Source organism: Trichosurus vulpecula, chromosome 3 (genome assembly GCF_011100635.1).
Source record: "Trichosurus vulpecula isolate mTriVul1 chromosome 3, mTriVul1.pri, whole genome shotgun sequence".
Classification (NCBI taxonomy): Eukaryota; Metazoa; Chordata; class Mammalia; order Diprotodontia; family Phalangeridae; genus Trichosurus; species Trichosurus vulpecula.
Window position 1 is genome coordinate 304,555,811 of NC_050575.1, and position 24,226 is coordinate 304,580,036.

At 38.1% G+C, this 24,226-nt stretch overlaps 1 protein-coding gene across 1 annotated transcript in view; it reads right to left on the bottom strand.

Annotated features, from left to right (window-relative positions):
- LOC118842519 (disintegrin and metalloproteinase domain-containing protein 32-like) overlaps positions 1–24,226 on the bottom strand; it is a 132,867-nt gene that overhangs the window by 43,531 nt on the left and 65,110 nt on the right. The window contains exons 11-13 of the mRNA XM_036749997.1: positions 22,157–22,290; positions 16,602–16,788; positions 4,215–4,310 (exon numbers count right to left, since the gene is read on the bottom strand). Coding sequence (XP_036605892.1) covers positions 4,215–4,310; positions 16,602–16,788; positions 22,157–22,290 — 417 coding nt within the window. The remainder of the gene's footprint in view (positions 1–4,214; positions 4,311–16,601; positions 16,789–22,156; positions 22,291–24,226) is intronic.

The following is a 24,226-nucleotide window of genomic DNA, read 5'->3' on the forward strand; positions in this document are numbered from 1 at the left end:
GGGCTATGACTACTTGTAGAGCAAACAGTACTTTGTTCCAAGCTTGAGGGGATGCACTGTTGATTTCAGAGCTATTTCTATACAGCCATCTCTGCCATACCAGCACTCCTCCTTTCCCAAGAACCACCAACCCGGACCTGATGCAAATCTTCAGCAGGCTCTGCACTCATGCTCTGATCTGCCACTTAATTCCTCCCACCAGGTGGGCCTGGGGCCTGAAGTAACTGCAGCTGTAGTTCTGTAGCTGCACCGCCCCCACTGCCCCTGGGGCAGTGGCCGAACCTCGAACTCTGTCCCCGGCAGCTTTTCCCACTAACCTTCTCTGTTGTCTTTGGTGTTTGTGGGTTGAGAAGTCTGGTAACAGCCACAGCTCACTGATTCAGGGCTCTAGGGCCTGTTCTGCCTGGCTCCCTGTTTGGTTGGTCCTGCCACTTCCCATGCTGAACTCAGTTCCCCTCTGCTCTGTGGGTGATAGACCTCATCCAGTGACCATCCAGGCTGTCCTGGGCTGGATCCCTGCTTCCCTGTGCTATTTTGTGGGTTCTGCAGTTCTAGAATTTGTTCAGAGCCATTTTTATAGGTTTTTGGAGGGACCTGGCAGGGAGCTCATGCAAGTCCCCACTTTCCAGCTGCCATCTTGGCTCTGTCCCCCCAAAATAAATAATTTTTTTTAAAAAGGAAAATGAGAATTTATAAAAATTGAAGAGGAAATAAAAGAAACTATTAAAACTATTTTGCCCAATTATATATTAACAAAACTAATTACTTAGAGGAAATGGATAACTTACATAATTTAAAACAACCAGATTTTTTAAAGAAGTGGATTATTTAAATAGCCCAATATCAGAAAAAGAAATTGAGCAAGCCAAAAACTCCTGAAGAATAGAACTGCAAGATTAAATGGATTTACAAGTAAATTCTATTAAACTTTCAAACAACAGTTAATTTCAATACATAAGGTGCAAAAATAATAAAAGGATCTTTTCAGTCTCTTTTATGATACAGTCTTGAAACCTAAATGATGAAGCAACAAAGAATAGAAAGAAATTATAGATCATTCTCTCTAATGAAAATTAATGCAAAAATCTTAAATATAATATTACCAAATAGACTGAAACAACATGTTAAAAAGACTATATACTATAACAAGTTCAGATTTATACCAGGAATACAAGGTTGATTCAATATAAGGAAGACTGTGAAATAATAAACCATATCAATAAAATAATATAATAAAATAAATAGATGTTTATCAGATGTGACAATGTCCAAAACTCATTTCTCTCTAAAATGGTAGAAAGTATAGGAATAAATGGACTTTTCCTTAATATATATAGCATGTTGCATCTATCTAAAATCAAGAGGTATCTTTATATGTAATGGAAATAAACTGCCTTTTCAATAAAATCAGGGATAAACCAGGATTGCCTATTATTACTGCTGTTATTTGATGTAGTGAAAGAAATACCAGGCATAGCAAATAAAACAAGAAAAAGAAACCAAGGGAATAAACATAGAAAAAGAAGGAAAAATATTATCACTTTTTGGAGATGATGTGATAGTCTATCAATTCTGGAGAAAACTAAAGGGTGCAGCTAAGTGGCAGAGTGAATAGAGTACCACCCCTGAAGTCAGGAGGACCTGAGTTCAAATCTGGCCTCAGACATTTGACACTTACTAGCTGTGTGACCTTAGGCACATCACTTAACCCCAACTGCCTTGCCTTTCCCCCTCCCCCAAAAAAATGGTGAGAGAGAAGTCAACTAAAAAATTAAATGAGACAATAAATTCACCAAAGGTGAAGATATGAAATAAATCTGTATCAATATTTTGAGTAGCATTTTTAAAACAAAAGGAAGAGACAAAGAGAGAAATTACATTCAAAGAGAATTTTATCTCATCCACGTGACCTTTTGGGCATCTCCAAATCATAAACTATGCACCGAAGATAAAGCATCTTCGACTGTCTCCATGGTCTAAGACAGGACTGTCCAAAAGGTGGCCCACAGGCCTCATGTGGCCTGCAAAGCGATTTATGAGGCCCGCTTACAAGCATAGAAATTTACATAAATGCTTTAGTAAACGAAGCTGAGCTACTGCAAAACTCTCACTAAAATGGCAAATCAAAATATATTGTTCATTGTTTCAATAAAAACCTAAGGTTGGACAATCCTTGTCTAAGATACCAGAAAATAAAAAGGAGATTTTTAAAAACCTCCACTTAGTAACAGCTCCCCCCACCACAATGCTGGTAGCAAGGTTGCACTAGCTGATCCAGCCCACAGGCTTACAACATAATACAACCCCATACCCTACATGGACCTCCCCTCTCTTTCCAGTTTCACGGAAGTCCAAGCTCCAAATTGCAGAAATTTGCCAAAGTCTCAACAGCCAGCACCATGGCAGCATCATGTGCTTTAAGAAATCTGTGCAGGAAGGTAGAAGAACAGAAGAAAAGAATAATTTAACACTTGATAAGATAGAGGACCACGTAGATTTTGAGAAGAACATGGAACTACAACATGATGTTCTTGAGTGGTTTAAAAAAGAAATGAGAATTATAAGAACAGAATTTATGGCCTGCAAAGCAGAAATAATTGGCAGAATAGAACAACTTAAATTTGCCATTGAGAGTTTCAACAAAGGAACAAAATAAAGAGAAACTGATTAGGAATGCAGCTACATAGAAGTGAAGGACAAACTAGAAGAAGTGAAGCAAAAAGCAAAAACATTAAGAGAAATTATACTCTCAATTCAAGCAGTAGATAGCAATCTAGAAGACACAATACACAGAGATAACCTAAGGACTGTAAGTCTCCCAAAAGAACAAGTCAACCTAAATACCATAATACAAGAAAACTGATCAAACCTTCTGAATACAGAAATAAATTCCAGGTGACAGAATTCACAGATAGCTTTGGTGGGGGGCGGGGTGGGGGAGTTGCAAACAACAAGAAACAAAGTGGTTAAATTTAATAACTCAACTCAGAAACAACAAATTCTTCAAGTGACCAAGAGAAAGAGGAAAGTAAATTTGAATGACACAAAACTATTCTGGATCCACCAGAAAATGCAGGAGGGAATGGAATAATGTGTTGTGAAGAGTAGTGAGGCTGAGGATACATTCCAAAGTGACCTACTTTATCAATCTGAGCTTAAACACACAGGAACAAAGATAGACATTCAACAATAAAGAGATATTTGAAACATTCTTAGACAAAAAAAAAAAAACAAAAATAGGATTATTTTCTTTTTGAACACCCCAGACAACAGAATTGTAGGAGGGAAGAATGAATGCAGCAGCCACAACAACAAAATGACAGCATAAAGATAAGTAAAATTCTTTGTAAACATACACAAGAAGATAGGGTGAAAGTAGAAGTCAGGTGGAGTGACAGTGGAGAGATGAGTCAAGAGCATTATTGATAGGGCTTTGGTAGGCAAAACTTTTAGGGTGTCACTGAAGTTTTTTGATCAGGATAATTGTATGTTCAAAGTTTTGCCCCAAGAAGATTATTCTGATAGCTACAGGTGAGACAGCCAAGAGACAGACTGGGTGCAGAAAGATGTTAGGATTCTACTATGATAGTCTATGACAGGGCTGTCCAGCCTTAGGTTTTTATTGAAACAATAGACAATACATTTTGATTTGCCATTCTAGTGAGAGCTCTGCGGCAGCTCCGCTTCATTTACTAAAGCATTTATGAAAATTTCTATGTTTGTAGGCAGGGATCATAAATCACACTAAAGGGAGAAGACAAAATATTTATTTTAGCTAGTGACCTCAAGACTGAATATCAATGGTCTGAAACTCAAATTTCAGGTTTTTTTAAGTTTATCAACTCAAGAATTTATGCCACTGCAACTTGAATCTTTGTCTCTCTTTTTTTTGGCAGGTCCATTGAGGTTAAGAGACTTGCCCAAGGTCACACAGCTAGTAAATGTGTCAAGTGTCTGAGGCCAGATTTGAACTCAGGTCCTCCTGACTCCAGGCCAGTGCTCTACTCTCTGTGCCACATAACTGCCCCAATCTTTGTCTCTCTTGACCAAGATTTGCTAATCTGAAGGGTGTAAGAACTGTATGGCATACATGATAATGGGTGTGGGGAAGACTGAAAGCAGTCCCATGCAGCTTCTTGGTTTGACACCCCTATTCTATATAGTTTCACTAAGAATTTTTAAAATTTTTTGATGCTACCAAACAAAGCTCTTACCCGACAATCTGGCTGGCAGCAAACCCCAGTAATACAGTATGCAAAATTACTTGCTCGACAATAACTTGGATTACAGCATTGTGAATATCCACATACCTATTAATAAAAAAAGTAAAGGATTAAATGCATTTATCTCATTTCAATAGGACCTACATTTATTGACTGTCTCTTAAAGTATTAAATTTTTTTCTACTCACAAAGTTACCACCTACAATGTTTTAATGCGACAGTCACATATATGCCAGGCTTAATTTAAGGAAATATGATAATTTAAAATTTCTTTCAGAGTAGTACAAAGTGGATAAAGGGGATGAGTGCCAAACCTGTAACATCATGAGTACTATAGATGTTATGAATCTTTGAATATGAAAAGCTTACCAAAGTGAAAGAAAGCTTTGTGTCTGAGTCTAAATATTTTTCATGGTGTTTTCCCATCTTCATGCCACTAAATGAATGGAATTATAAAATCACAGAATATTAAAGACTGAAGGAACCTTAGAGATCATTTAGTCCCAACCTTTAATTTTGTGTTTGGGGAAAGTTAAGGCCAATAGGCCCCATTCTCTTCCCAGAGGTGATTTTGATTCTCCAGACTTTGCTACCATGACTTATACCGGCATCTCCCTCAGTACCTGAGATTTTCTTGCCTTGGAACATCCCTTCACTATACCAGCCCTTTTTTCTCACTGGTAAATTCCTTTCCAGGCCTCCATTTAAGGGGTCAATTCTAAGCTGGCCATGCTTCATTCCCTTCCTGGATACCCTCTTCCAACTTTGCCACTATGACTTAGTTGCCTTCTCATCCTGAAATTTCCCTCAGAACCTAGATTTGGACATGGCCATGGCCATACACATAGATAGCCACAGTACATCCCCTTAGTTTCAATCCCACATCACTAACTGCCTAAGGAATATACTGGATACATCTCAAATTAACATATCCAAAACAGAACTCATTATCATTTTCCTCAAACCCATCCTTCTTCTAAACCTCCCTATTTTTGTCAGACACCATCTTTTTCCATTCTCTCAGGTTCATAACCTTAAAATATCCCTTTATCTCACCCCACATATCCAATCAGTTGCCAAATCGTCATTTTAATCTCCACAATACCCTATACGTATGACTCCTTTTCTCAACTCAAAGGGACGCCAAGCTAGTTCATATCCTCTTGCCTAGAATACTACAAAAATACTACAAAAAGCCTTCTAAATGGTCTCCCTGACGTGAGTCTTCACCCTAGTCCATCCTTTACACTGGTGAAAAATTTATTTCTCATTAAAGAGAAAGTCTCTCCATGCCAGTCACTTATTCAATAAACAATACTGGATCCCTATTTCTCCTAGGCTTAAATAGAAACTCTTATGTTAAGCTTTTAAAGCTCTTTACAACCTTGCTCCCACCTTTCTCCCACTTTCCAGGCCCACTGGATATTACTTCCCATCACTCATTGTAATCTACCCAAACCGGCCTTCTGTCTAGCTAGAAAGAATATGGCAATCAAGTGAGGGTTTCTGAGGATGGGAAAGACATAGGCATGTTTGTAGGCAGTAGGAAATAGACCAGTAGACAAGGAGAGATGGCAGATAAGAGAAATGGGAATAGAGAGGGCAATTGGCTGATGACAGGGTGTAATGGGATCCCAACTGCAGGTAGCAGGGTCTATCTTGGCAAGGCAAAGGGCTACTTCTTTATGTGAGACGAGTGAAGAAAGATTGAACTCAATCTACATATATCAATTGAATCCACTCTGATTACTGAATGATGAAGAAAAGGTCATTTGATTTGCTTCTGAGATGGAACTGAATGTGAATACAAAAAGGACAAATTGTTTCTCTCTCTCTCTCTCTCTCTCTCTCTCTCTCTCTCTCTCTCTCTCAGCACTTAAAGGAACTATAGGAAATGTCCAACAGGCAGTCAAAGCATAGCATCATAGAATTATAGAATTCAGAGTTGGAAGGATTTTTAAGAGGACATCTGGTCCAACTTTTAGAGTTTTAGAGAAGAGGAAATATAAACCTAGAGAAATGAAACAACTTTCCCAAGATCTTTTTGTTAGTTACTGGCAGAGGAAGGATTTTAACCTAGCTCCTCTTACTCCAAAGCCAGAATTCTTTCCATTGTACCATGCTGCCTTGGACTGGAATTCTAGGGAGAGACTGGGATGCAATACATAAATCTGGGAATCATCTGAATAAAGATCCCATTAAATCTATGGGACCTCATTAGGTCAACAAATTAGAGAGTATAGGGAAGAAAAGAGGGCCCAACACAGAACATTGTGGTATATACCATAATTAGGGACATAATGTGGATGATTGCCTAGGAAAAAAGATGAAGAAAGAGTGGTTAGATAGAAAGAGAGAGAGTCCAAAGAGAATAGTGTCATGAAAATCTTGAGAAAGGGTGATCAGCTGCAGAGGTGGTTAAATTCTGTAAAGAGGTTAACAAAAAGATTAGGATTAGGAAAAAGCCATAATATTTTGTAATTAAAAGATTACTGGTAACTTTGAAGAGAGAATTTTCAAGTGAGTGGTGAAGTCAGAAACCATATTATAAAGAGTTAAGAAGTTCGGAAATGGAGGTAGTGATATAGACAGCTCTTCCAAGTTTTGCTAAGAATGGAAGGAGAAATATGGGAATAATAGCTGCAGAGCTTGGTAGATTCTCCAAATCTTTTTTTTCTTCTTTTATGGAGATTTTAGTATGTTTATAGGAAAGAATCAGTAGATGGGAGAAATCAAAAGCAAGATATGAGAGGATGATTGTCAGAAGCAATATGGTAGAATAGATAAGAAGAGAATGGGATCAGGAATACAGGGATACAAAAGACAATGGGAAGAAGAGTTACTACTTCATCAGAGATTACGGTAAATTTAGAGAGGATGGGAGATGATATCAAGGCATTGTGAAATGTGGTTGGTTGTTGTCCTTTGTTTTTGAAGAGGACCAAAATGATATCAGTACGCTAGAGTCAATTTTCAATGTGTATGACTGTGCCTGATCAGACCAATATGAGCTTGGAAGGTTTTACCACAGGCCAGACACAAACAGTCTGTGTGATACTCTAAATTTGTGTATCCTTCATTTCCTTTGAACTGTTTCAATACTGCTTTGGTCATAGAGCACAGCGCCATCTCTGATGTGGGCACACATGTTGAGCAGTCCTGTGCCAGTGTCTCCCATATCACACAATCAATTCCAAAGTTCTTAAGGAAGACCTTGAGAGTGTCCTTGTATAGCTTCTTCTGACCACCATAAAAACACTTTCCCTGTGTGAGAACTCCATAAAACAGTCTTTTTGGCAAGCATACATTTTGCATTCGAACAACATGACTAGCCCATTGGAGTTGCGCTTTCTGAAGCAGAGTTTGAATGCTGGGCAATTTAGTTCAAGTAAGGACCTCAGTGTCTGGTACTTTATCCTGCCAGGTGATCTCCAGAATCTTCCTAAGACAATTCAAATGGAAGTGATTCAGTTTCTGGCATGGCATTGGTATACTGTCCAAGTTTCACAGGCATACAACAATGAGATTAGCACAACGGCTCTGTAGACTTTCAGTTTGGTAATCAGTTTAATACCTCTTCTCTCCCATACTTTTCTTCAGAGCCTCCCAAACACTGAGCTAGCTCTGGCAATACATGCCTCAACCTCATTATCAATGTGTACATTCCTGAAAAGTATACTACCAAGGTAAGTGAACTTATCTATAGCATTCAAAACTTCTCCATTTGCTGTAACTGATGGTTCCACATATGGATGGTGTGGTGGTGGCTGTTGGAGTACCTGTGTTTTCTTGGTGTTGTTAGGCCAAAATTAGCACAAGGAGCAGAGAATTGATCCATACTTTGTTGCATCTCAGCTTCAGAAGCTTCACTGAGAGCACAATCATGCCCCAATACTCCCTCCACTTTGGTCTTGGCTTATAGTCTTTTCAAGTCGAAGAATTTTCCATCAGTGCAATAGTTGACCTTGATGCCATGTCCATCTTCATTGAAAGCATTTGATAACATGGCTGAAAACATCATGGTAAAAACCATGGGAGCAAGCGCACAGCCCTTTTTAATTCCACTGGTGACTGGGAAGGCACAAGAGCATTGTCCATTATCTAGAACCCAGGCAAGCATACCATCATGAAATTGATGTACGATGTTGATAAATTTCCCTGGGCAGCCAAATTGTGACATAATTTTCCATAAGCCCTCATGACTAACAGTATCAAAGGCCTTGGTCAGATCTATGAATGTTGTTTACAGACCTCTGTTCTGCTCCTGGCATTTCTCCTGGAGTTGTTGGACAGCAAACACTATATGATTGTTCCTTGGCCCTTTTTGAATGAAGCCACACTGGCTCTCATGTAGATGACCATCTTCTAGATGAAGGATCAACCTACTAAGGAGGATTCTCACAAGAATCTTGCCAGCAATGACTAAGAGAAAGACCCCACTGTGATTGTCACAGGACAATCTATTTCCTCTACCTTTATAGAGATGGCCAATGGATAGATCCTTGAACTCCCAGGAGAATAACCTCCTCCTGTCATAAAACCTAGAAAATTTCAGTCAGCTTTTGTATGAGCAATGGACCCCCTATCTTGTAAATCTTAGCTGGAATAGAATCAGCACCAGGTGCTTTGTCACATGAAAGGAGCCTAATGCCATTCAAAACCTTCTTCATCTGGAGCTTCAGGTAGAGAGGGATTGACTTCAACCTCAGGTTCAGTCCATCTCTCTAGGATCATATCCTTATCACTAATCAATGTGGCTCTGTCAGCACAATAGCCTTCAAGGTATCATAAAAGTGCTTTGGATTGTTACTATCAGCATAAAACTGAATTTCATCTGCCTTCTTACTGAGCCAAGAATTCTGCATCTCTCTAAGCTTTGCTTGTCCTTTACTTTTGACGTATGATTTAAATATTGCCTTCTTACAGATGGATGAAGTATCCTGCTGATAAACCCTTGTGAAATATAGTGAAAAGGTAAAAGAAGGAGCTTGTGGTGAATATCTTCTGTTGTTTAAACAAACATAAAGTGAGTTCCCTCCTCGGCTGCAAGGATGGGGTGGAGGAAGAGACAAGGGATTTGGGTTATTTCTGCAATAGAAGCCAGATTTAAGAAGAGTATTAACCTGAAAACATTCCACCCACACAAGAAAGATGAATATGTACAATTAACAATTTTTTTTTCTCTTTTTCTCATTTTTTCTCATATTTCTCATCCAGGGTTACAAAGAACTAAAAGAGATCATCAAAGGACAATACAAAAGGATCTAAAGGACTAAGAATTTACAGAGAATTTTAGGAGACAGAAGAGAAAGGAGCCAAGATGACCACATGAAAACAACGTCTTACCAAAGCTCTCTCACAAGTTCTGTCAGATACCTCTAAAAAAGTGAATCTGAGCAGATTTGAGAGTTAGAAGCCACTAGTAGACTGAGTGGGGCAAATTTCCAAGCCAGGAGAGTCCGAAAGGTCAGGAGAGTGCCCGGAAGGTGGAGCTGCACCAGACAGCGCCAAAGCAGAAGCAGCTGCAGAAACCAGCCAGCAATCCAGGCTGGGAGAAAGCTGAGCGCCCGAAACCGGCAGAGAACCCCAGGCCTCCCAACACAGGATGGGAGTCTGTTGAAGCAATGGGAGGCAGCAGTAGCACAATGCCTGCGGCCATGAGACATCTTCTCCTGAGGCTTGCAGCCCAAAGGTTTGAAACCTGCCTTCTTGAACTTCTAGGAGACATAATGGCCAGGTAAACAGCTCTCTTTCCTCCCTCCCTCCCTCCCTCACTGACTCAGACAATTCCTCAGGGGGAAAATGCTGGAATAAAGGAGACAGAAGTAGGGCTTCAGTAGCCAAACAGTGGGAACTCCTGAGTCCCAGAGGGGCGGAGCCAGCAGGGGTCAACACCAGGAACCCAGACATGCCTTTGCACAGCCAGGGAAGTGGCAGACACCAGCACAGACAATAGCTGAGACCACTGGGGCTGGAGAACACCCCCAGGGGAAGAAGAGACTTCTGGCAGCCAGATGACCCCTCCCCCACACCTCAGGAAACTGAAGGCCATAATACACAAAATCAGCAACTAGGCTCACCATTCGCAGAATGAGAAACCTAGGACAGAGATCCCTGAGCCCCCAAAGCAGAAATCCACTGTAAAGCCAGGAAAAATATAACCAATATGAAGGAGAACACAAAAAAACCAAGGACCGATGATTCTTTTTATGGAGACAGGGAAGGTCAAAATACCAATTCAGAAGAGGACAGCATTGACACTATACCCACCTCTGATACTTCAAAAGGGAATGTGAACTGGTCTCAAGCCCAAAAAGCATTCCTGGAAGAGCTAAAAGAGGATTTTTAAAAACCAAATTAGGGAGATAAAAGAAAAAATGGAAAAAAAATTGGCAAAATTACTAAGGAGATTCAGAATCTAAATACAGAAAATGACACCCTGAAAGGTAAAATCATCCAATTGGAAAAGGAGACTCAAAAGCAAAATGAAGTCAGCAACTCATTAAAAATTAGAATTGAGCAAGTAGAAGCTATGAGGCATCAAGAAGTAGTCAAACAAAATGCAAAGAATGAAACAATAGAAGAAAACATGAAATATCTGATTGGAAAAACAACTGACCTGGAAAATAGATCCAGAAGAGACAATTTAAAAATTATTGGTCTACCAGAAAACCACTATGAAAAAAAGTCTGGACAGTATCTTCAAAGAAATTATCAAAGATAACTGCCCAGAGGTCCTAGAACCAGAGGAGAAAATAATCATTGAAAGAATCCACCCATCACCCCCTGAAAGAGATCCCAAATTGAAAACTCCAAGAAATATTGTAGCGAAATTTCAGAATTACGAAGTCTAGGAGAAAATACTGCAAGCAGTCAAAAAGAAACAATTCAAATATTGTGGAACTACAGTCAGGATCACGCAGGATCTTTCAGCTTCTACATTAAAGGACAGGAGAAATTGGAATATGATATTCCAAAGGGCAAAGGAACTTGGACTACAACCAAGGATCAACTACCCAGCAAAATTGAGCATAATTTTTCAGGTGAGGAGATGGACATTCAATGAAACAAGGGAATTCCAGACCTTCCTGATGAAAAGGCCAGAACTCAGTGGAAAATTTGGTCTTCAAATACAAAACTCAAGACAGACATAAATAGGTAAATGGGGGGAAAACCCACAAACCTTGTTAATCAATAAGAGCAAATTGTTTACATCCTTATATAGGATTATATTGTTTTATATATGTTTTATATGTGTGTGTATACATATATATATATATATATATGCCAATCTTGAGAATAGTACAGTTATTATGACAATTGAAAGGGATACACATAGACTGTGGGTGTCAGTATAAAATAACTGATATGAGGATAAAAAACATGATTGGGAGATGTAGAGGGAGGGTTCTGGGAGAAGAGGTGAGGAAGTAGTAGAAAAGGGTAAATTGCATCAAGTGTAGAGGCACAGAAACACATTGTAGTGGAGGGAAAGATAGGAAGGAGAAGAGTAGTATATGAGCTTTACTCTCATTGGATTTGGTTCAGGAAGAGAATAACACACTCTGAGAAGTATAGAGATCAAACTCGTCCTAAAGGCAGTGGGCAGGGAGGGGGTAAAGGAAAAGGGGAATGGTCAGAAGGGAGGGAAGAAGTAGCAAGGGGAAAAGGGTAAGATAAGGGAGGGAAATCGAGAGGGAAGGTAAATTGAGAAATACGGTGGTCAAAAGCAAAACTCTTTTGAGGAGTGAAAGTGGGGAGGGAGAAATAAAAGCACAAACGGGGTGGGGGGTTGAAACAGGATGGAGAAAAAGACGCAGCTTGTAATTATAACTATGAATGTGAATGGGATGAACTCTCCCATAAAACAGAGGCAGATAGCAGAATGGATTAAAAACCATAATCCTACAATATGCTGTTTACAAGAAACACATTTGAAAAAGGGGGATACACAGGGTAAAAGTAAAAGGATGGAGTAGAATATATTGTGCTTCAGCTAAAGTAAAAAAAGGAGTAGCAATCCCAATCTCAGACAAAGCAAAAGCAAAGATAGATCTAATTAAAAAAGATAAAGAAGGACACTATATTCTGCTAAAAGGCACCATAAACAATGAAGCAATATCATTGTTTAATATATGTGCACCAAGTGGTATAGCATACAAATTCTTAGAGGAGAAGTTAAGGGAGTTACAGGAATAAATAGACAACAAAACTATACTAGTGGAGGACCTCAGCCTCCCCCTCTCTGAACTTGATAAATCTAACCTCAAAATAAACAAGAAAGAAGTTAAGGAGGTGAATAGAATTTTGGAGAAGGCAGATATGATAGACCTCTGCAGAAAACTGAATGGGGATAAAAAGGAATATACTTTTTTCTCAGCGATACATGGGGCACACTCAAAAAATGACCATGTACTAGGGCATAAAAACCTCACAGTCCAGTACAAAAAGGCTGAAATAGTCAATGCATCTTTCTCAGATCATCACGCAATAAAAATTATTTGTAATAAAGGACCATAGAAAGATAAACTAAAAATTAATTGGAAACTAAATAATCTAATCCTAAAGAACAAGTGGGTCAAAAAACAAATCATAGAAACAATTAATTACTTCATTCAAGAGAATGACAATAATGAGACAACATACCAAAACTTATGGGATGCAGCAAAAGCAGCTCTTAGGGGATGTTTTATATCTCTAAATGCTCACATGAATAAAATAGATTAAAAAGGAGATCAATGAAATGGGCATGCAACTGAAAAAACTAGAAAAGAACAAATTGAAAATCCTCAATTAGATACAAATTAGAAATACTGAAAATCAAAGGAGAGATTAATAAAATTGAAATCAAGAAAACTATTGAACTAAGAAACAAAACTAAGAGCTGCTTTTATGTAAAAACAATAAAATTGAGAAAGCCTTGGTCAATTTGATTAAAAAAAAGAAAGAAGAGACAGAGGAGAAAGAGGAAGAATGAAATTAATTATCTCTGAATTTAAAAAATCATGCCCCCTCTAAATGATCAATATTTGTTTTTGGTGAGGGCATCACCCACCCTTGACTACTTACTCTCATTCCCCACATTCAAAATGTTGCCAAGATGTACATATTCCACCTTCATAATATCTTTAGTGTATTCTCACTTCTCTCCTCTGACAATGCCACCACATTTCAGGTCTTCATTACCTCATGCAACAACTCTTCTGGTGGTCTCTCTGACTCAGCTCTCTCCATTTCAATCCATTCTCCACTCAGCTATCAAATTAAACTTCCTAAACCATAGGTCTAATCATATCACCTCTCCCCCCACCTCCAAGATCAAATATATAATCCTATTTGACATTTAAAACCCTCCATAACCTGGTCCTTTCCTACCTTTCCAGTCTTCCTTTACTTTACTCCCTCCCCCATATGTGATGCAGTACACTAGTCTCACACAAGATACTCAATCTCCTGTATGAGTATTTTCACTGGCTGTCCCCTATACCTGGAATTTTATTTCTCCTCATCTCCATCTTCTACCTTCCCTGGCTTTCTTCAAGTCCCAGGTAAAATCCTGCCTTCTACAGGAAGCCTTTCCTGATCCTGCTTAATTCCAGATACTTACTTGCTGTATGACCCTGGGCAAGTCATTTAACCTCTATTTCTCTCAGTTTCTTCATCTATGAAATGGGGATAATAATGGAATCTACCTTTCAGGGTTGTAGTTAGGATCAAATGAGATAATATTTGTAAGGCATTCAGCACAATGCATGGCACAGTAGGTGCTTAATAAATGTGTTTCTTTCCTTTTCTTCCATTCTTCCTTCTTTCCTTCCTTCCTCCCCACTTCCTTCCCAGTGACTTCTCTTTGTTGTTTATCTCCAAAATATCCTATAGCTATGATTTGTGCATAGTTGCTTTCATGTTATCTCCCCCATTGGACTGAATTTCTTGGGATCAGGGACTGTTGTTTGCCTTTCTTTGGATCCCCAGCACTTGTCACAATGCCTGGAACATAGTAGGCACTTAATATATGCTTACTGATTAGACTAACAAGAAAAGGAGCTGGTCTCAACCTCAAAAGACCCTAGCTGTAGCAAGGCAGTCTTTTTACTCCATTCTAATATATTCTCTGTTAAAGCCTCACAGACTGAAATCCTTTTTCTCATTAATCCTCCCAGGTCTTCTCAACAGAGGACCTCATTTTATTCTTTATTGAGAAAATATAGCCCCATTTACCATGAGTTCCAACTTCTCTCCAGTCTCAAAACCCCCTAAAATCAGTCCCCATTTCCTGATTTACTTTAGTTTCTGATGAAAAGGAAGCCCTTCTCACCAGGGCCAACCCCTCTTCATGTGTTATTGATTCCATCACCTTCCATTTCTTCTAAAATCATTTAGTAGATTGTCTCCATAACATCTTCAATCTCTCCTTATTTACTGGTTCATTCCCTGAAGTCTATGAATATAGCCAGATCTTCCCCAGGCTTAAAAACCTTCGGTTGACTCTGCCATGCCTTTAAGGTAGCATGAAGTTTTCCTCTCTTTCTCAACCAGCCTCCTAGAAAAACCTATCTATTCTCATTATTTCCATTTTCTCTCCCCTTACCTATTCACATGGTGACCACCTTAGTCTAGGCCCCCATCATCTTCCACCCCAACTATTAAAATAGCCTAATTGTTCTGCCTGCATCAAGGGTCTCCCCTCTCTATTCTATCCTTTATCCAGTTGCCTAAATAATATCCTGAAGCTTGAGCTTCTTAAAATCTGACCATCTACTTTCTTGCTCAATAAACTCCAGTGACTTATTATTAACATTTAAATGAAATACAAACACCTCTGGTATTTAAAGTCCCTTACAACCTGGCTCCAACCTACTCTTCCAAGCTTATTATAAATGATTCCCTTTCACAAATCCTATAATCCAATCAAACTGGTCTTCTTGTTGTTTCTCACATACTATCTTCTGTACCCATGCACACACCATCCCACAAGTCTGGAGTGCATTCTATCCTCCCCTACACTCTTCAAATCCCTTGTTTCCTCCAAAGTTCAGGTCAAGCACCACTTCCTGGATGTCTTTCCTGATCTTCTCAGCTAATAAGGCCTCCTCCCCTCAAAATTATCTAGTATTTATTTTATGTGCAAGTAATATATATGTACATGTCTATGTATGTGTTTTCTCTCTTACTAGGACTAAAATCAGGGACTGTATCATTTTTTTGTCTTTGTATCCCCAATTTCTAGGACGGTGTAGATGCTTGACAAATGCTTGTTGACCCATAGATTAATTGCTTGATAAGACAGAAAACAAAGTGGTGCAATTGATAAAAGATCCCATGGGGTAGAAGGGAATGATAAGGTCCTCATAAGGTGTTTTTGTTTCTAGGGAGTAGAGACCTTAGGAGCCCACTTTAACACGTTTAAAAAAAATAAACAGGAGAGGATGTGATAAAATCTACAAATTACCGTGACAAAAATGGGGTATAGATTATTCAATTGCTGTACTACTGAATGCCTAACTTTAATGAGAAACATAGAGAGAAAAGAATTAACATAGCATAATCAGATAGAGTAATAATAAGGAGAACAAAGTAAAAGAACATTTCTTGGAAAAGGGAATCACAAAAGAGAGTTACTTAAGTTAAGAAGTTGTGTAAGAGAGAGCTCAGAGAGCTTTGACCACATTCATTTCTGCATGGGAAGAGGGAAGGGTCAAAAGGAGGAAATAATAAGAAATAAATATATTAACAATTTAAATAAATTCAAGGAACTTGGGAAAAGAAAAGTAAAGGGGAGTGGGAAAGAGAACTTATAGATAAGCAAAACTAAGCATAGGGGCATAGTTCTGACCTAAAAGAGGAAGGAAGTTTAAAAGCAATACGAAAGAAATAAATGAAGGAAAATTAATTCTACCTCCCTCTTTTATTTGGAGACATGGAGGATGTAAGTACAAAATGTTGCTCAGGTTGTCAGAAATGATAGCTATGTCAGTTGGTTTTGTTTAAGTTTTTCTTTGTTACAACTGGTCGGGTTGTGGGGAGGCGAGAGAAGGGTGTTGAAGGCATAAACCTGTAAATGACTGTGATGTAAAAAACAAAAGCATTAGCAAAATTTTAATTTACAAAAAAAAATTTCCATGGAGGAAAAAGGCTCCCATGCCCAGTTTTTTCAATAATAGGTATTTTGTACACTTTTTAGTCTTATTCAAAACTCCACAGGCTACCTAATTCCCTCTATGTACCACAATATGCTTTAAATTGCTTTTGACTTTTTGTTTCATTTTATTTTGTTGGATATTTGCTGGATATTCAGATGTTGCAAAACATCTTCTTTATTCATAGCAATTAAAAATATGGAAGGTTCACAATAAAATCCGTTTTCATGATATTTACCGATGGAGGGCCACAGTCACACTCTTCATACTCATCTATTTCATAATTCCCACAGGATGCAGGAGGCTCAGAAAAATAATATTTAAGAGCTGGTTGATTCTTAAGACATTTAGCTCCAGTCTTTGAAATGAAATTTTGAAAGTCATTCAAGCTGCAGCGGCTAAAGACCTTAATCCCACTGGAGAGCCTAAAAATAAATCGAATAACTTTATCAAAAACATTACTTCTGAATGCACATATATTTCTCCACCTATAAAAAAGCAATTGTGAGTTCTGATTTTAAATGTCCTAAATAGATTGAGAATAAATACAAATGGTTCACAATACAAATTTTAATAATTCAAAGTGATGATTGACAACAAGACAATTCCATTTCTCTCACTCGAGTACATTAAAATATGATCCTGGTTTGCCAGTGATTTAGCTATATGACCTTAACTTTTCAGGTTCTTCATCTGTATTAGAATGTGAGAACACTGTCATAGGGAAATAGAAGGGTGAGGGAGGGTACAGCTGGCTGCAGCCACCAAGTATGCCCAAGGAAATAGACATTTCTGGGGTACTTGGATATTTCTCTGAACATCATGGGATCATAGACCTAAGATGCTGCAATCGACCATGGAGGTCATCTGAAGAGTCCTTCAGATGAGGTAACTGAAGCTCAAAGCTCATAAACACATATATGCTTTTGAAGTTCCATTGTGAATCGGGATGATAAAGCATTTGGAGCATAGATGTTTATTACTGATAATGGTTTGTTGTCTTCGGTTCCTTTCAGCACATTATAGTTTCCTTGTTTATCCCTTTGTATCTTTTGAATGCTTGTTTTTGGTTTTTCTGAAAGTATGGTGGCAACTCTTGCTTTTTGGATTCACTTGATGCATGGTAAGTTTTTTTTTTCTATCCCCTATATGTCTTTGTTTTTAAATGTGGCTCTTGTAAGCAACAGGTCAAAGGGTTTTATTTTCTTAGCCAAACTGTTACTTTTTTTTTTCATTTTATTGGACTGTTTAATCCATTCACATTTGAAATTACAAGTTAGGTTTCTATTTTCTATCTCTAATATTTAGGTTTTTAAGGTATTATTTTCCTTCTTGTGCTATAAACACAGTATTATATCCTTTTATTTTACCTTATTCTTTTTTAAGATGGCTTTCTTCCTCTGACCTCTGATCACTTCCTCTTATTACCCCTTTCCCTTTGAGATTTTGCTTATTAGTTCTTTCTTCTCACCTGTTTTTATATAGTTATATAATTCTTCACCTGTTTTTCTCCTCTCATTCAAGTAGATTCCCACTTCATCCCATCCCCTTTAACTAGTCCTTTTCATTATTTTTTTTAATAAATTTCAGATATGGAGACCACATTTCCTTCTATTGCTAGAATTTTCATTGTTGACTCATCTGCTTATGCTCAAGGTCTTTGAGTTTTCTTCTTCCTGAGATCTTTGATCAGTCTTTTTTGTTTTCTTCATGATTCCACCCCTCTTCACTTTCTTCCTTGGTACCCTCTGATGGCGGTTTCTTTTGGAGCTGGAACAAAGTCTCTCAGCCTTCTCCAATGTTGGGTGGTTCACCAGACCATATCTCTTCCTCGAGTGATTTTGGTTGATCAGAACTGGCCTCAGCTGGATGCTCTTTCCCACAGACTTGATGGAGTACTGCACAACTCCCTAATCATCCCCACTCAATACACATACACTTAGTGTCTTGTCCTAGTATCGTATCCTATTCCTTCTGTTCCTTCTTTCTCTGCCCCAGCACTAAAAGTTCAGACATTTGCCACATTGGTATCATGGGGTTTTCTACCATGGCACTATCTTTACTATTTCTACTTGGTTGTCTGCCCTGGCAAAAACAGTTCAGAGTTTTGCAGCTCTCGTGTTGTAAGGGTGTGGCCTCATCTGACTTTTGCTCTGAAGGGCTATCTGTCATGGCCCAGGCAAACTTCCACAGTCTAAAGGCACTTGAAAGAAGGAAGGGGCCTAGAGTGTGTGGGTAGGTTCTGTTGTAAGCCTGTGTTAGGTCCTTGTAACTGCCAGTGCAGCCTTGCTACAGACAGCACAGGAGGTGGGGTGATTCAAGTGATTCCCTTCTCCTTCCACCTCTTAGACCTTGTTTATATAGTTTTCTTGTTAAGCAACCTGATTATATGACAGTAACTTTCCATCCTATTCCTTGCATTATCTCCCCTCCCTTTTCTTTCTCCTTTTAAGGCCATTAAAACACAGCAGAACCACTCACATGCCCTCTTATTTAATTCCATAACTCTTAACAAAATTAGGAGTCTAAGGGAACATGTTTCTTTACTTCCTGATAGAATGTAAACATTTCATCATTGCTTATTTTGTTTTAATTACCCACATTTATTTCCGTATTTATGCATTTACCTCTTTATGTTTCTATTGATTCCTGTATTTGCATTCAGAAGTCTCTACTCAACTTTGGTCTTTTCATTAGGAATGCTTTGAAGTCCTCTTTTTGACTAATTAATTGATTGATTTCCCCCATAAGTTTTTACTCAGTTTTTCTGGGTAAGTTATTCTTGGTTGTATGGTTTTTGTTTTGTTGTTATTGTTGCCTTTTGGAATTTTTTTTGTTCCAAGCTCTCCTCTCATTTAAACATATAGATACCTAATCTTGTGTGATGCTGATGATTGCTTCTTAGTACTTGACCAATTTTCACTAGTTGTATTTTTTTCTTACATAGAAGCTCTGGATTTTGGCCATATTCCTGGGAGTTTTCATTTGAGAGTTTATTTCAGTAGGTGGCCAGTAGATTTTTGTTTTCATTTTGCCCTCTGGTTACTTCTAGTGAATATTTGATGAAATATGGTATCTTGGCTCTTTTTTGGTAATTTTTTCTTCATCTTTCTTTAGGTCACTTTTGTTATATGAGATTTCTTACATTTGCTTCTATTTTTTCCCAGATTTTTTTACTTTGTTTTAATATTTCTTGTTGTTACATGAGGTAATTAACTTCCATAATTAATTAACTTTAGCATTTTAAGAACTAGCTTTTCAGAATCTTGTTACTTGGCAAGATTTTGTATTTGCTAATTCTGCTTCCAAATCTTTCCTCTGGAGCAATAATGTCAAACTCAAATAGAAATGAATCCCTTTAGGCCACATATTGAATGGGAAAACCACAAATTAACATAATTAACATATTGCATTTTTGTTATTGAAAATTTTCCAATTACATTTTAATCTGCTTTGGGACACATTCAGGAGTTTTGTGGGATGCATGCATCCCACAGGCTGCAAGGTTGACATTTGTGCTCGAGAGCTCTTATTTAATTTGTAATATCTTTTTAACTTTTACTTCATTTCTTCTAGGAATTCTGGTGGACTTTTTGTCCTTATTGTGTTTTTCTTCATGTCTTTGTTCATAAATGTTGTGAAGTCATTCTCTTCTTCTGGACTTGTTTAGGGCATTCCTGGCTCCACATTCCTTATCAAGTATCTTTTTTATTAATTCTTCCAGTCTTATTTCCTGAATTGGAAGACTTTTGTGTGAAGGCTGGCCTATGGACAATTCTGGAGACACAGTAGAGGTCTTGTTTGGCCCCCATCTGTGTTAACTAAGGTCTTGTCACTATTTTTCCTTGGACATCAAGTACTATAGTCTACAAAGATGTCAGGGGTTGTTCAAGTCAGTAAGCTATAGCTTCCAACTCATTTCTGGGTCAGACAATACAACTATAGGTTTTCACCTGGTTGGAGCTCCAGTAGAGAGCTACTGACCCTAGACTAACTGGAAAGCCCTTCAAGTTCAGAGTCATAGAACTTCAGGGCTCATCCCTGGTCTATGATTTCTGCTGCAGCCCAAGTCTATGAGCTGAATCTAAAATGCTGTTCTAGTGTCAACTGGATGGCATAGTGAATAGAGTACCAGGTCTGGGGTCAGGAAGACTCATCTTCCTCAGTTCAAATCTCAAATACTTACCAGCTGTGTGACCCGAGCAAGTCACTTAACCCTGTTTGCCTCAATTTCCTCATCTGTCAAATGAGCTGGAGAAGGAAATGGCAAACCACTTCATATCTCTGCCAAGAAAACCCTAAATAGGGTCACAAAGAGTCAGACACAACTGAAATGACTAAACAACAGTGTCAGAAACATAGAGAAGTAGAATTGTCCCTAGTCCACACTTCTTGCCCTGCTATATAGCCACGAGGTCCAGCTTCCCTCTGAGCTGCATCTTTGACCCTTCTCTGAGGTCAGAATGACACAGCTATAAACGTAGCTCTGGTCTTCCCTCCCTGCCCCAATATCTGAAAGCCACAAGCTCTAACCCCAGGACAAACTGGAAGGGCCCAATACTCTGCTCAGTGTCATAGAAACATAATTGCCAAATCACACCTCTTCCTCCTCCCTACTCTACTGCATAGCTGGAGGGCCTAGCCCAGTCCAGGTGCTGAAAGACGGTCCCCCCCCCCCCGCCCCCTCCACCAGTGCCACTGAGTTTCTTTCTCCCTGTACTGACCTGGGAAGGAAAAATTAACTACTGTGGCTCATCCTCAGATTTCCCAACTGCCATTCACCCAATCTCATGACCTTCTTTGATCTTTGTTGTCGCAGTTGAAAGAGAGAGAAAGCACCACGATATACTGCTTCCCCCTTTTCTGTAATCTTTTCCAGTCTCCATCCAGGAAGACTGCTTGTAAGGTATGTCATACACTATACTAGTGATTCTATTTGTGTAGGGGTTGAACTAAATAGTCACCCAAATCCCTTTGAACTCTCAAATTCTATGTGATTTTGTGTGACAGTAATATTTGCAAGTGTGACTTTAATCTTTAAAGATTATTGTCAGGGTAGATATTTTTATCCTCCCAGGAGATACAACTTACTTCTTGGAGTCACTCTTGGAAAGATTATTAGCTATTTATCTGACATAGTATAACAATTTTAAAGCTCTCACAGAGTTAGATAGAATGTATATTTAACATAAATCTTTTTTTAAAAAATGAAAGAGTTAGTCCCAGGGATTTGTGCCTACAAGTGGCCTCTTATAAAAGTACCCTATATTTTTTCTTCCTCTATGATTCATCTCTTGGCTCCTATCATTGAGAAGAGAAAACTTGGAAAAGGTAACTCGGGTTATTCTTCTTTTACATTACCTCCTTATAGGCTCATGTTGCCTAGCAAGCTAGAAGAGATCATTATAGCTTCCTCTGACCCATAAGCCTGATTACAATCCACTGTAAAATTTTTTTTTAAATAACTCCTATAAAGTTTGTCCCTTATATTGGTTCTATAAAGAAATCCTGATAAATTCATTCTGTAATGCAAATAGTCTAACTAGAATAACTTTCCAATTTATCTTCTAAATTAAAGTGTTGTATCCTAAATTGTCTGAGAGCAGGGCCCACCTGGCCTTATTCTTTTTTTATAAACATGTTGAAATCAAGTGTATATTTTACAGGGAAAGGATCAATTTGTGTCTTTTTCTGGTATAATCTTAATTAGTAATGACTTGGATCTTATACACAAAATATATATGCAATAAAATAAACAACATAATCAAGAAACAAAGTGTTATTTAATCTTACACAGCTTCTGGGTTCATTATGCAGGTAGATTGTGAACAGTGGCATCTCTTGTCATCGTATCTTATTCCCAGACTAAGCCCCAGCAACTGTGCAATAATAACAGAAAATGCTTCGACAGTTATTCCCTTGGGATACTAATGTTGGGAGAGAAAAAAAAGTGGGAGGGGGTGGGGGAGAGGAGAAGCTGTTACCAAAAAGTTTATTGAAATGCGGAAGCAAATTAAATTATCAAAACTATTAATTTTTATTATTGTTGCTTTAACATACATTGAATAAGAAGGAGACTAGTGGACACCCAATCACGTATTCTTAAGATCTACACAGAGCTGGTAATGCCTAATAACTTGGTGTGCACATAGAAGCCATAACTAGTTGTCAGGATTATAGCTTAAAGCACAGCTTGAACATTTGGCTTAATTCTAGGATAGGTAGTACAAATACAGAAAAGGAATATATGAATACAACCCATGTTAACCTTTGGTTCTTTGCAGACACAATCTCCTCCTTGCATTCATTTGGGGGAAAGAAGTTTTCCTAGGTCCAAAGTGGTTAGCAATGTGGTTTCCCTTTGCTATTAGGAAGCCAAAACTTGGAGATGCAGAGAATAATTCTTTGTGAATTAGTGTGTTAGAGAAGCTGTCCTTCCTTACCTATGCTTCTTAGAATCCCTAGTTTTCTTCAAAGCTCCATTAGGAATCTGCTTCCTACATGAGGCCTTTCCTGATTCCCCCATGTTAGTGCTTCCTCCTTAAAAGTAACCTGTATTAATTTTGTACATCAGGATAGGTACAGGACTGAAGATATCAGTGGTTATGGGGAACTTCAAAGCGAGAAAATTCTCGCTACTGATTAAAGTCAGCACCTTCTCTGTAACTCATAACCTTAGAAAGTGACCTAGAACACCAAGAGGTTAAGTGATTTACCTAATCACATAACCAGTACCTGTCAGTGGTGGGAACTGAACCTAAATCTTATTGGCCTCAGGGCTAGCTTTCTATCTGCTCTACCATGCTGCCACTCAGTATAGATTCATTTAGTTTGCTTTGACTCAAATTCAGAAGATGTCCAGTTATTTAAAAGGAGGAGGAAGCAGACACATTTACCACCAGGCTTTATCCCAACATATAAGCTTTTTACACTTCATTTTCTTCATCTCAAAAATGAGGGACTGAACTTCCCAGATTCTTTGTAGTTCTAATGGTATGGTCTTATGACTTCTGAATGTGAGACCACTTTAGACCAAGACAACTGAGTTTACAGAATCAGAATCAGAGAGTTAGATAGGACTTTGAAGGTCATTTAGTCCAACCAATAATCCAAAGCACAGATCCCTTCTATAATCATCTAATTCTATTTGAACATCTCTATTTGCCGAAGAACTAATGTAAAAATCCTAATTTTCTCCATTAAATATTCCTTGAAAGAAAACAAAATTCTAATCTTTACTCCCAGTTCCACATTGTATTCTAGATATATTACCTCCCAAGGCATTTTTATAGCTCTAATTTTTAGAATTCCTTCTTTTCATTGAGTTGATAGCTCCCTTCTGAAACCTAAATTTAATAATTTTAATGGAATAAATAGGTACAGATAGAAACCTCCACTTGAAAATTTGAAGTTAATAAAGGATTCCAAAGAAGTTTCAAGCTTCCAAAAAGTGATTCAAGACTGTATGGAAGTCTGAAATTACATTAAATTCTTTTTCCCATAATGCAGATGTCCATTATTTGTGAACTTCTCAAATGTTTTCAGTTCATTCAAAATAATCTTCACATAGCTTCTTCAGAAATGGGTTTTTCCATTTGCTTGCTGAATTTAGGTTTTTATGGTACAGTATGACACGAGAGAGACTAGCTCATGCTGTCAGCATCCTCCCCACAGCAGCAAAAAGTCTAATAAAACCAAATTATGGAACAGTTCCAGGGACAGTTTTACAATAAGAAAGAACTCTGCACACTCATTATTTCAAGCTACTTGAAAGTTTGACCAAGGCATTTTATATTCAAGTAGGACATTTTTGGATGTGATTACTCACTAGTGATAACACATTTTTATTTTGTGCAAATTGGA